At 38.9% G+C, this 12,895-nt stretch overlaps 1 protein-coding gene across 2 annotated transcripts in view; it reads left to right on the plus strand.

Moving 5' to 3' along the window:
* c12.2 (von Willebrand factor A domain-containing protein c12.2) overlaps positions 1-12,895 on the plus strand; it is a 590,945-nt gene that overhangs the window by 205,574 nt on the left and 372,476 nt on the right. For both annotated transcript variants that reach the window (XM_070085296.1, XM_070085297.1), the window contains exon 3: positions 10,471-10,599. In XM_070085296.1, coding sequence (XP_069941397.1) covers positions 10,471-10,599 — 129 coding nt within the window. The remainder of the gene's footprint in view (positions 1-10,470; positions 10,600-12,895) is intronic.

Genomic DNA, 12,895 nt, shown 5'->3' on the forward strand with positions numbered 1-12,895 from the left:
ATAAATGAGAAACAGATAGCAGGAGATAGCATCTCTCAAGCGATCATATGTGAAAAGGCTAGGAAGTTGCATGACGATTTAATTAAAAAAATGCCAGCAACTAGTGATGTGAGTGAATTTAAGGCCAGCAAAGGTTGGTTTGAGAGATTTAAGAAGCGTAGTGGCATTCATAGTGTGATAAGGCATGGTGAGGCTGCCAGTTCGGACCACAAAGCGGCTGAAAAATATGTGCAGGAATTCAAGGAGTACATAGACAGTGAAGGACTGAAACCTGAACAAGTGTTTAATTGTGACGAAACAGGCCTGTTTTGGAAGAAAATGCCAAGCAGGGCATACATTACTCAGGAGGAAAAGGCACTCCCAGGACATAAGCCTATGAAAGACAGGCTTACTCTATTGATGTGTGCCAATGCTAGTGGTGATTGCAAAGTGAAGCCTTTATTGGTGTATCACTCTGAAACTCCCAGAGTGTTCAGGAAAAACAATGTCGTCAAGGCTAATTTGTGTGTGCTGTGGAGGGCAAACAGTAAGGCATGGGTCACTAGGGACTTTTTCTATGACTGGTTACACCATGCATTTGCCCCCAATGTGAAAAATTACCTAATTGAAAAGAAATTAGACCTTAAGTGCCTCCTGGTATTAGACAATGCTCCTGGTCATCCTTCAGACTTGGCAGAGCGACTTTCTAGGGACATGAGCTTCATTAAGGTGAAGTTTTTGCCTCCTAATACCACTCCTCTCCTGCAGCCCATGGACCAGCAGGTCATTTCCAACTTCAAGAAACTGTACACAAAAGCTATGTTTGAAAGGTGCTTTGTAGTGGCCTCAGAAACTCAACTCACTCTAAGAGAGTTTTGGAAAGATCATTTTACCATCCTCAATTGTGTAAACATTATAGGTAAGGCTTGGGAGGAAGTGACTAAGAGGACCTTGAACTCTGCTTGGAAAAAACTGTGGCCAGAATGTGTAGACAAAAAGGATTGTGAAGGGTTTGAGGCTAACCCTGAGAATCCTATGTCAGTTGAGGAATCCATTGTGACATTGGGGAAGTCCTTGGGGTTGGAGGTTAGTGGGGAGGATGTGGAAGAGCTGGTGGAGGAGGACAATGAAGAACTAACCACTGATGAGCTGCTAGATCATCTTGAACAGCAAGAGGGCAGACCTGAGGAAACTGCTTCGGAGGAGGGGATAGAGAAATTGAAGAAGTTGCCTACTTCTAAGATTAAGGAAATGTGTGCAAAGTGGCTTGAAGTGCAAACCTTTTTTGATGAAAATCACCCTGACACAGCTACTGCAAGCCGTGTTGGCAACCTGTACACTGACAATGTTGTGAACCACTTTAGGAAAGTCATAAAGGAACGAGAGGTACAGGTATCTATGGACAGATATGTTGTGAGACAGAAGTCCAGTGACTTTGAAGCTGGTCCTAGTGGCATTAAAAGAACAAGGGAAGTAACCCCAGAAAAAGACTTGCTACCTCAAGTGCTAATGGAAGGGGATTCCCCTTCTAAACACTAAGATCAGTGGTCTCCCCTCCTCCCATCCCATCAATCATCACCAGATCTTCAGTAAAGGTAAGTGTCGTGTAACTGTGCATGTCTTCTTCAGTTTGTGTGTATTAAAATTAATATTTCATGTGGTAAATTTTTTTTTTTAATACTTTGGGGTGTCTTGCACAGATTAATTTGATTTCCATTATTCTTATGGGGAAAATTAACTTGACTAACGATTATTTCGATTAACGATGAGCTCTCAGGAACGGATTAATATCGCTGGTTGAGGGTCCACTGTATATATATCCTCTCTTCACTTAGCGACGTACTCATGATGTGTGGGGGTTTGAAACATGGATTGTATTGGTTATCAGTAGTACCATTACTGATTCTACTGAAACTTATTTACCAATGGCTCGGACATACGATGGGCTCTCTGACCAGTATGCATGCATAAATAATGTATATTAGAGCTGATTTCTTCTATTCTGTTTATTACAATATACAGGACACTACTGTATAAACATTTAAAAATATACTAAAAATGTTATAAGTGGTGCAAAGGTGACATTCAAACAGTATCAGAGATGGTCGCCACAAACCCGCTACCATTATAGTATGCTCCTTGTTTAGCGACAAATTCATTTACTGACATGGTATTAGGAACACAACTCTGTCGTTAAGTGAGAAGATGCTTTATATAAAATACATGTATAAAGTCTCTCCATTCTTTTAAAGTGGAGGAGGATGCTTGATGCTGGTGAAAGTCTCTTGATCCAAAGAATTAAAACTACTCTTCCTTGGATCAGATTTGATTACCTACTTTTTCCCAGTTATTGTATAACACATATGGGTTTAAGGTTTCCCCATGAATATTATAATACTGTAATGTAATAATGTCTCCTTGTACGTATTTTCCTTTTTTCGTTTTATTTGGATCTTTCTTTTATAATTCCTGTTTGGTGTTCTCATGTTTCTGGTACACCTTATATTATCCTTTCCTTGATATTTCCTTCAGAGTTTCCCTGTATACATTGTGATGTAATTACTTTTAAGATTTTTGTAATTACACTATAAATTTGCTTGTCATGTCCTAGTTTTTATAATTATTTTGTGTGTATGCTCTTTAATTTCATTTTATTTCAGTGGGACCCCGGATTTTGTCCTTAATCCATTGCTGAATGTTGATCTAAGTCCAAAATGGACAAAAACCGAAGCAATATTTCCCATAAGAAATAATGTATATCCAATTAGTCCATTTCAGATGCCCAAAAATATTAACAAAAAATTAATTTTATAGAGAATAACTATAGTGTTGCAGCTCTTCAGTGGTTAACTCTTCCCTGTGGTTGTTCACCAACTCTTCAACATCCTGGCCACTCACATCCAACCCCATGGACTTCCCCAAAGCCACAATAGATTCCACAACAGGCGTAGGGTTGTCAGTTTACACTAACTTATATTAAGTTAATAATAGAACTAGGCATTAAAACACAATAAAAAGTAAAATACATACACATTACATTCATTACTTACCTTAAAATATTTGTAGTCTTAATGTAGGGCGAGAGGTGAATAGTATTTATTTGTAGTCCGAGGCAGACTACATCCACCTGCTACATACACTGTGACCCACATCCATACTATTACCATCGACATACCATGTTCACTGAGTTCAATCGTTTCTAACAACTACCTTTACATGCCATCATAAACAAAGGGAGAAGTAATGAACAATTCATGCCGAGAATTGTAAACAAAAGGGTTATGTACTATTAAGGGCGGTGACTGGGCCAGACGCAGATTTATACAGTTTTCTCTAACGCTGGACCAGAGGAAACATAATGTTTTCCCACCACCGACTTGCCCCTTGATAGCATATAATTATGAAGAAAATATCATAATTGGATTAATGAAATTCAAATTAAAATTCATATTTATTTATTTCTTTGTAAGTACAGTAGGGCCCCACTTATATGGCAGGTTAGGTTCCAGGCTGTCGCCGAAAAGCAGACATCGCCGGAAGGCAGAACGCCATTTTTTCCATTTATAAATGCATATAAATGCCAGACAACAAGTTTACACTATACAGTGGACCCCCGGTTCGCGATATTAATCCGTTCCTGAGAGCTCATCATAAGCCAAAATTATCGGTAAGCAAATAATTTTTCCCCATAAGAAATATTTTTTTTATTATTATTATTATCACACTGGCCGATTCCCACCAAGGCAGGGTGGCCCGAAAAAGAAAAACTTTCACCAGCATTCACTCCATCACTGTCTTGCCAGAAGGGTGCTTTACACTACAGTTTTTAAACTGCAACATTAACACCCCTCCTTCAGAGTGCAGGCACTGTACTTCCCATCTCCAGGACTCAAGTCCGGCCTGCCGGTTTCCCTGAACCCCTTCATAAATGTTACTTTGCTCACACTCCAACAGCACGTCAAGTATTAAAAACCATTTGTCTCCATTCACTCCTATCAAACACGCTCATGCATACCTGCTGGAAGTCCAAGCCCCTCGCACACAAAACCTCCTTTACCCCCTCTCTCCAACCTTTCCTAGGCCGACCCCTACCCCGCCTTCCTTCCACTACAGACTGATACACTCTTGAAGTCATTCTGTTTCGCTCCATTCTCTCTACATGTCCGAACCACCTCAACAACCCTTCCTCAGCCCTCTGGACAACAGTTTTGGTAATCCCACACCTCCTCCTAACTTCCAAACTACGAATTCTCTGCATTATATTCACACCACACATTGCCCTCAGACATGACATCTCCACTGCCTCCAGCCTTCTCCTCGCTGCAACATTTATCACCCATGCTTCACACCCATATAAGAGCGTTGGTAAAACTATACTCTCATACATTCCCCTCTTTGCCTCCAAGGACAAAGTTCTTTGTCTCCACAGACTCCTAAGTGCACCACTCACTCTTTTTCCCTCATCAATTCTATGATTCACCTCATCTTTCATAGACCCATCCGCTGACACGTCCACTCCCAAATATCTGAATACATTCACCTCCTCCATACTCTCTCCCTCCAATCTGATATTCAATCTTTCATCACCTAATCTTTTTGTTATCCTCATAACCTTACTCTTTCCTGTATTCACCTTTAATTTTCTTCTTTTGCACACCCTACCAAATTCATCCACCAATCTCTGCAACTTCTCTTCAGAATCTCCCAAGAGCACAGTGTCATCAGCAAAGAGCAGCTGTGACAACTCCCACTTTGTGTGTGATTCTTTATCTTTTAACTCCACGCCTCTTGTCAAGACCCTCGCATTTACTTCTCTTACAACCCAATCTATAAATATATTAAACAACCACGGTGACATCACACATCCTTGTCTAAGGCCTACTTTTACTGGGAAATAATTTCCCTCTTTCCTACATACTCTAACTTGAGCCTCACTATCCTCGTAAAAACTCTTCACTGCTTTCAGTAACCTACCTCCTACACCATACACTTGCAACATCTGCCACATTGCCCCCCTATCCACCCTGTCATACGCCTTTTCCAAATCCATAAATGCCACAAAGACCTCTTTAGCCTTATCTAAATACTGTTCACTTATATGTTTCACTGTAAACACCTGGTCCACACACCCCCTACCTTTCCTAAAGCCTCCTTGTTCATCTGCTATCCTATTCTCCGTCTTACTCTTAATTCTTTCAATAATAACTCTACCATACACTTTACCAGGTATACTCAGCAGACTTATCCCCCTATAATTTTTGCACTCTCTTTTATCCCCTTTGCCTTTATACAAAGGAACTATGCATGCTCTCTGCCAATCCCTAGGTACCTTACCCTCTTCCATACATTTATTAAATAATTGCACCAACCACTCCAAAACTATATCCCCACCTGCTTTTAACATTTCTATCTTTATCCCATCAATCCCGGCTGCCTTACCCCCTTTCATTTTACCTACTGCCTCACGAACTTCCCCCACACTCACAACTGGCTCTTCCTCACTCCTACAAGATGTTATTCCTCCTTGCCCTATACACGAAATCACAGCTTCCCTATCTTCATCAAATAATGGAAATCAAATTAATCCGTGCAAGACACCCAAAAGTATGAAAAAAAAAACTTTTACCACATGAAATATTAAGTTTAATGCAATAGAATAATTACAATAACAACAATAGCAATAGAATAATAACAATAGAATAATTGACATTTACCTTTAATGAAGATCTGGTGATGATTGATGGGATGGGAGGAGGGGAGAGTGTTGAACCTATTGTTTAGAAGGGGAATCCCCCTCCATTAGGACTTGAGGTAGCTTTTCCTCGTGAGTAATGTAGGTCCTGCTTGGCAATTTCTTCAAAAACAGGCCTGTTTTGTCACAAACACTTGTTCAGGTTTCAATCCTTCAGCCTCTATGTACTCCTTGAATTCATGCACATATTTTTCAGCCGCTTTGTGGTCTGAACTGGCAGCCTCACCATGCCTAATCACACTATGTATGCCACTACGATTCTTAAATCTTTCAAACCAACCTTTGCTGGCCTTAAATTCACTCACATCACCACTAGTTGCAGGCAATTTCTTTACCAAATCGTCATGCAACTGCCTAGCCTTTTCACAAATGATCGCTTGAGAGATGCTATCTCCTTCTATCTGTTTTTCATTTATCCACACCAATAACAGTCTCTCAACATTTTCTAACACTTGCGGTCACTGTTTCGTAATCACAGTTGCACCTTTTTCAAGAACAGCTTCCTTGATTGCCGTTTTTCTGCTCACTATAGTAGAAATGGTTGATTGGGGTTTACTATACAACCTGACCAGCTCCGATACACGCACTCCACTTTCATACTTTGCAGTTATCTCTTTCTTCATTTCAATAGTCATTAGCACTCTTGGTCTCGAAGGGTTGGCACTAGAAGCTTTCTTGGGGCCCATGGTGACTTATTTTGCAGAAACAAGCACCAGAAACAGCGATAATATATATAATATGGAATGTACCGAATGTATCCTTAGATGCTCACACACTGGCTGGCTTGTAAACACTGGTACACACGGGGAAGTTCAGGCCACACATGGACACGTCTCATATGAATTGCATCGCATACCGGGTTTTGTAACAGGAACCGAGGCAAATTTTTGGCGATATAATGCATCAGCTACCGGATTTATCGGATACTGATAGCATCGCGAACCGGGGGTCCACTGTATTATATTAAGTTAGTAATAGAACTAGGCATTAAAAACACACAAAGTAAAATACATTCACAGTACATTCATTACTTATCTTAAAGTATTTGTAATCTTAATATAGAGAGAGAGGTGAGTAGTACTTACTTGTAGGAAGTCAGGTGTAGGTAGCCCTGGCTCCCCGTCTCATATTTAATATACGATATTTAAAACATCCCAGAGAGTTAAAATACACATATAGTACACTCACTATTTACCTTAAAATATGTGTAGTCTTAATATAGGAAGAGAGGTGAGTAGTATTTATTTGTAGGAAGTCAGTGTAGGTAACCGGTAGGTGTAGCCCACCTGGGCTACACCTACCAGCTACCTACACTGTGGCCCAGAGCCATATTATTGACACCGACATATCTTGTTCACTGAATTTAAGCATTTCAAACAACTACCTTTAGATGCCATCATAAACGAAGGGAGAAGTAATGAATAATTCATGCCGAAAATTGTAAATAAAAGCGGAGTTGGGGAGTGGCTGGGCCAAACACAGATTCATACATGTTTTCTCTGATGGCTGAGCAGAGAAAACGTAATGTTGTCCCTCCACCCGTCTACCACACAGGTCTACAAGTATTATTATCAGAGCACATATAAAATATGCAATGAATGCCAGACAACAAGTTTACACTAACTTATATTAAGTTAGCAATAGAAATAGGCATTAAATGCTCAATAAAAGGTAAGATACACACAGAGTACACGTATTACTTACCTTAAAATATTAATATTAATGTGTGAGAGGTGAGTGGCAGGGTGTTTATTGAATAAAATCAGAATGGCACACCATCATCCTCTAACTTGGCACTTAAAGCAAGAGGCTTACGACTTCTCTTTTTATCACAGCTAAGCTTAAATGCCATTGTCAATGAGAGCCAACAAGTTAACGAAAGAGTAAATGAGAGAGAGAACAAGATACAGAGTTCAGACAATGTAAGAATACAAACTGAACAGGTAGTGGGTGATCACTTGGTCAGGCGAAATAAATGCATATTAATATGTGTCTACTTTTAGTTCATTCACGTATGTTTGTAAGAGTTTGTAAAACATTTACCTCAATTTTTTATTATAATAATGATTACCTCAAAATACAAATACTCTTACATTGTGTACAAGTTATTACAGAATAAACAAACAGCAACACACCATTTTTAGAGTGAATGAAGATATTATTATTATTATTATTATCATAATAAAAAGCACTAAACCCACAAGGGTCATGAACTGCTATATATAGAGTGAAGGCATGCGAAAAGAATATTTTTCTACAGTTATCCCCCAGTTTGACTAGAGAAAACATAATTCTTCCAGTACTACCTGCACAGCTGCTTTGTAAACAAATCCCATATTTATGTCAATTTTTATTCTGTGAGTGTATGTATCATGTTTATATGCTATGTAATGGGTTTCATATATAATTTTGAGGAAAATATCATAGATGGATTAACAAAAATGCCTATTAATGTAAAATAAGACGTTTAAAGAGTGATTATTATTACGTAGTACGTATTGGCGTCATGAGTAGAGAGAGATTTAGCGATTTTAATGCATACCTGCACACCAGCACAGTGTGCGAGTATATTTAGGTACAGGTACACATAAGTATAATTATCAGAGTATATATAAAATATGCAGTAACTTTACAACACTTGAAATTTTGGAAAGTTTCCTGACATAATAGATGTGGTCACGGAGAATGTAAACAAACCAGGTGGGGCGTGCCATATTTGAAAGACCGCTTGCCGTATAGCAAATTTTGGTCGTAATTTGACATCGCTGTATTAGCAGAACGCCATAAGGCAAAACGCCATAAAGCAGGTCCCTACTGTAGTACATTGAGATTATGTATTTACAATAATGGGTTGCAGTGCAAAGAGAACCTCTATTATGCCTAGGCATTATGGGCCGACTTAATTTATTAGCTTACTGACTACGTAACACCAAAGAAATTTATCATAGTTGTACAGTAGTTCTATTAATTATAAGTGAATCTAATTTATATAAATCAAAGGATGTATTCATATATTCAAAAAAGCTTTTTGTGAAACATGATTCAATTATATTCCTGTCGACAATGGACAATAGGTTCAAAAGTAAATGTTGAAATTATTTTATGGGAATATTGAGTATTGAGCATTTAGTCTAGGGTGATTAAGTGGTTTTTGAGAAGAATCTTAAATTGATTTTCAGACTGGGTTACTTTAGTATTTTCTTGTAAATTCCAAAATTTAGAGCCCTTTATGTGCATAGAGTTTTTACACAGTGTGATATGGACATGGGTACATCAAAAAGAGACCTGGGTCTTGTGTTATGGTCATGTGGCCTATTAAGGTTGGTGAGGAAAAGTTTGAGTGGAGAGTTTATGTTTGCATGTATTGTTCTATGTATGTAGTAAGCACATGAATAAGTATGGATGTTATTAATGGTGAGCAGATTTAGACTTTTGAAAATTGGTGGCGTTCGCTGTCAGGAGTGGGAATTAGCTATCATTCTGACTGCTGCCTTTTGCTGGATTATTAGTGGTCTTAGGTGATTTAATGTTGTTGATCCCCATGCACAGATTCCATATGTGAGATAAGGGTAGATGAGTGAATGGTACAGTGCCAGGAGAGCTGGTTGTGAAACATAGTACCGTATCTTTGATAGTATGCCTACCGTCTTAGAGATTTTCTCGGTGATTTGTTGTATATGTGTCTGGAACTTGAGGCTACTGTCAAGGTGGATTCCTAGAAATTTTCCCTCTGTGAGTCTTGTGACGGGTGATCCATTTACCCATTATGTTTGGAACATTTGCAGCTCTGGTTCCAAACTGAATGAAATAGGTTTGATCATTATTCAGGGTAAGTTTATTAGTCATCATCTAGGCAGATATTTTCTGCATTTCAGCATTGACAGTGTTGGCGAGTATGCAGGGGTTTGGGTGGAAGAAGACGTATGTAGTGTCATCTGCAAATAATATGGGTTTGAGTAGCTGTGATGCATTGGTAGGTCATTGATGTAGATGAGAAAGAGGAGTGGTCCAAGGACACTTCCCTGTGGGACTCCTACTGTGATTGCTTGAGTGGAAGAGTTTGCACCATTTGTGTACACATATTGGCTTCTGTTACTAAGGTATGACTTTAGGTAGTTGCAGGAGTGGCCTGGTCTATATTAACATGCCCAAGAGTGATTATTATTATGTACTATTAGTACTACTATGGCATTAGGACTACAGGGACACTCAGAGTGAACAAGAAACAAAAGCATGTTTATATACTATGTAACATGTTTCTTATATAATTTTGAAGAAAAAATCATAGATGGATTAATGAAAATGTCTTTTTAATGTAAAATAAGACATTAAATGTGCCCAAGAGTGAGTCATGAACGTATGAGTGGCCCATAGGGACCCGTCTGATACGGATGATTTCTGGGACGAGGTACAAAATCCGGAGCAAACTTTTGCCGAAAAAGTGGTCGAAATCCGAATCGTATGATATCTGGTGCGGATGAAATCCAGGGTTCCACTGTATTCAGTAAACTTTCAGCTTTGTTTTATATTAGATAAAGTTTAATTATAGTTCAATCAAAAAGTGAAACATTTATATTATTGTAGTAGAGGTGTGTACTTTATGTTATATAAATATTTACATGGAAGTTAGAAAGACCCATATGTTGTACAGTTCTGGATGTAACTTTGCAATATGCATGGTGTCTTTCTAACTGCCTGTCACCTTAAACCATTGCTTATTGTCAATATGAAATTTGCAGAGCAAATACCCAAATGTTGACCCTACAAGATTGATCATGAGGTTGTACCCTTACCATGCCTTCTTATCACACGACACATACAAGTCTGTTGAAGAGGCCTTCTCTGCATTTGGTTTCAGCCCTTCTCAGGTATGTTTTCTTCGGCTATGTAAAATATTACTTGATGATCATTAAATGTTTATAAGAGCAGATGTAAACTGATAGTGTCTCATCTTCGGTGTTTAATCATAAAGTTTTTAAATATCTCCAGTGGTTATAGCACTTCCTACCTTCTCTTGTAACTCATTCATTTGTTCTAACAATGTGAAGAAGCATTTCAGTATCTTTCCAGCACTTCTTCTTTAGAATATACTTGTGTGTGTTTATCTGTTATATAATCACATTATCTGTGGCTAAAGATAAAGGAAGATATGCCTTGTGTTGTCCTGTCTTTATCTTAATTAGTTTTAAAATGTCCAAAATAGCTGAATACCTCTAAAACAATAGTTTATTACCAAGCATTTTCCAGATTTGCAGGTTTTCTTTAGAAACTGAAAATCATAATCCAGTAGTGTTCCATGTACAACCTTAATACAGTGGTACCCCGAGTTTCGTACAGCTCCCAACTCAAACAATTATGTAAGTGTATTATTGTAAGTGCTTTTGTAAGTGTATTTTTGGGGGTGTGAAATGGACTAATCTAATTTACATTATTCCTTATGGGAATGAATTCATTCGGTAACAGCACTCGAACAGCCTTCTGGAATGAATTATGGCTGAAACTTGGGGTACCAAAGTATATTCCTGAAAGTTGTTTGTAACTTGATTGTTCATAACTTGGGACTTAGTTTTCCATAGACCATCATGATATAATTAGAGACATGTTCTAGTTTTTGATGGACAGGGAAGAATGAGGAATGGTGGAGGATAGTTGGTCTCTGAGGAGGAGGACTGGGAACTGGCAAGGGTGACACCCGCTGTTCTCTCTTAAACCTGGCGTACTGAACCTTTAGCACTCTTACCCTTAATAAATCAAATAATAATATTTATTTATTTTCTGTGCTACCATGATTTCATATTAATAAACTGAAAGAGAAATTAATATTTGTTAGTCTTCAGAATGGGAACACAGTCATCTTGCAGCTCTGCAGTAATCAGCTGTCATAAATAAGCAGTGAAAGAGGGATTAGGAGACAGACAAGTGACACCATCATTCTACTCCTGTACTCACACAATTTCCTTCCCTGTATACACTATGTGCTGTAAATTCAGGCGCCTATTGCCTTCACTATTATCAGTGAGAGGATGGAGATCATATACAGTAGGGCCCCACTTATATGGCAGGTTAGGTTCCAGGCTACTGCCGGAAAGCAGACATCGCCGGAGAGCAGACATCGCTGGAAAGCAGACATCGCCGGAAAGCAGAGCACCATTTGTTTCCACTTATAAATGTCAGATAATAAGTTTACACTAACATATATTAAGTTAGCAATAGAACAAGGATTAAAAACAGTAAAAAGTAAAATGCACACACAGTACACTCATTACTTACCTCAAAATATTTGTAGTCTTAATGTAGGGTGAGAAGTGAGTGGTGTTTATTGTAAGAAGTCAGGTGTGGTAAGATTGGTAGCCAGCCAGGCCACCAGGCACAAGACCGTGGCCCACAGTACAGATGTTGGAGAGGAGTCTCCTCCTCCTTCCTCTACTAAGGAAAGTAGATGGAATCCAGGACTGGGTGGCCCTGGCTTGGATACTGAGGATTATAGTGCAGTCCCAGAACCTGCAGAAATAGACAACACACCTCCCAACAATTCTCAACCAAAGGTGAATTTGTGCAAATATTGTGCTGGGGCATCTGTATGCATGGAATATCAGGAAAAAAAAATGGGACATGCAACTTTGAGCATCCCAAAAAATGTAGCGACCTCCTGTCTAAAGGAGTGTGTTGTTCTTCTTCCTGTACTTTCTTTCACCCAAAAATGTGTCACTCCTCAGTCCTCCAGAAGCAGTGTTACAACATCGACTGCCCTGCATACTATCTAAAAGGGACCAGGAGGCACAGACCCCACAAGACAAACTATAGTAGCTATGGCAACCCAACTCCAGGTGATTTTTTAGTGGCAGGAAACGGAAAAAGAAAATGGAAGGAAATAACAAAAATAGTCCACCACCTTGGAGCCTTGTTGGACTGGAGGCGCAGCCAGTGGCCACCCATGGCCCTCCAGAATTACAACTACTGATGCCAATAACAAAATCCCCCAACAAACACAGAATACAACCTCGTTCATATTTGCTAATATACAGGCCCTTAAGCCATCCACCAACAACAAAATACCTTTTATCAGTGGACTTCTAGAGGAGTCTAATGCAATGTTTGCAGCCTTCACAGAGACTCACCCAAAAGATCACTTTGACAGTGAAATATGGATAAGTGGTTACAACC

This window comes from Cherax quadricarinatus, chromosome 15 (genome assembly GCF_038502225.1).
Source record: "Cherax quadricarinatus isolate ZL_2023a chromosome 15, ASM3850222v1, whole genome shotgun sequence".
NCBI lineage: Eukaryota > Metazoa > Arthropoda > Malacostraca > Decapoda > Parastacidae > Cherax > Cherax quadricarinatus.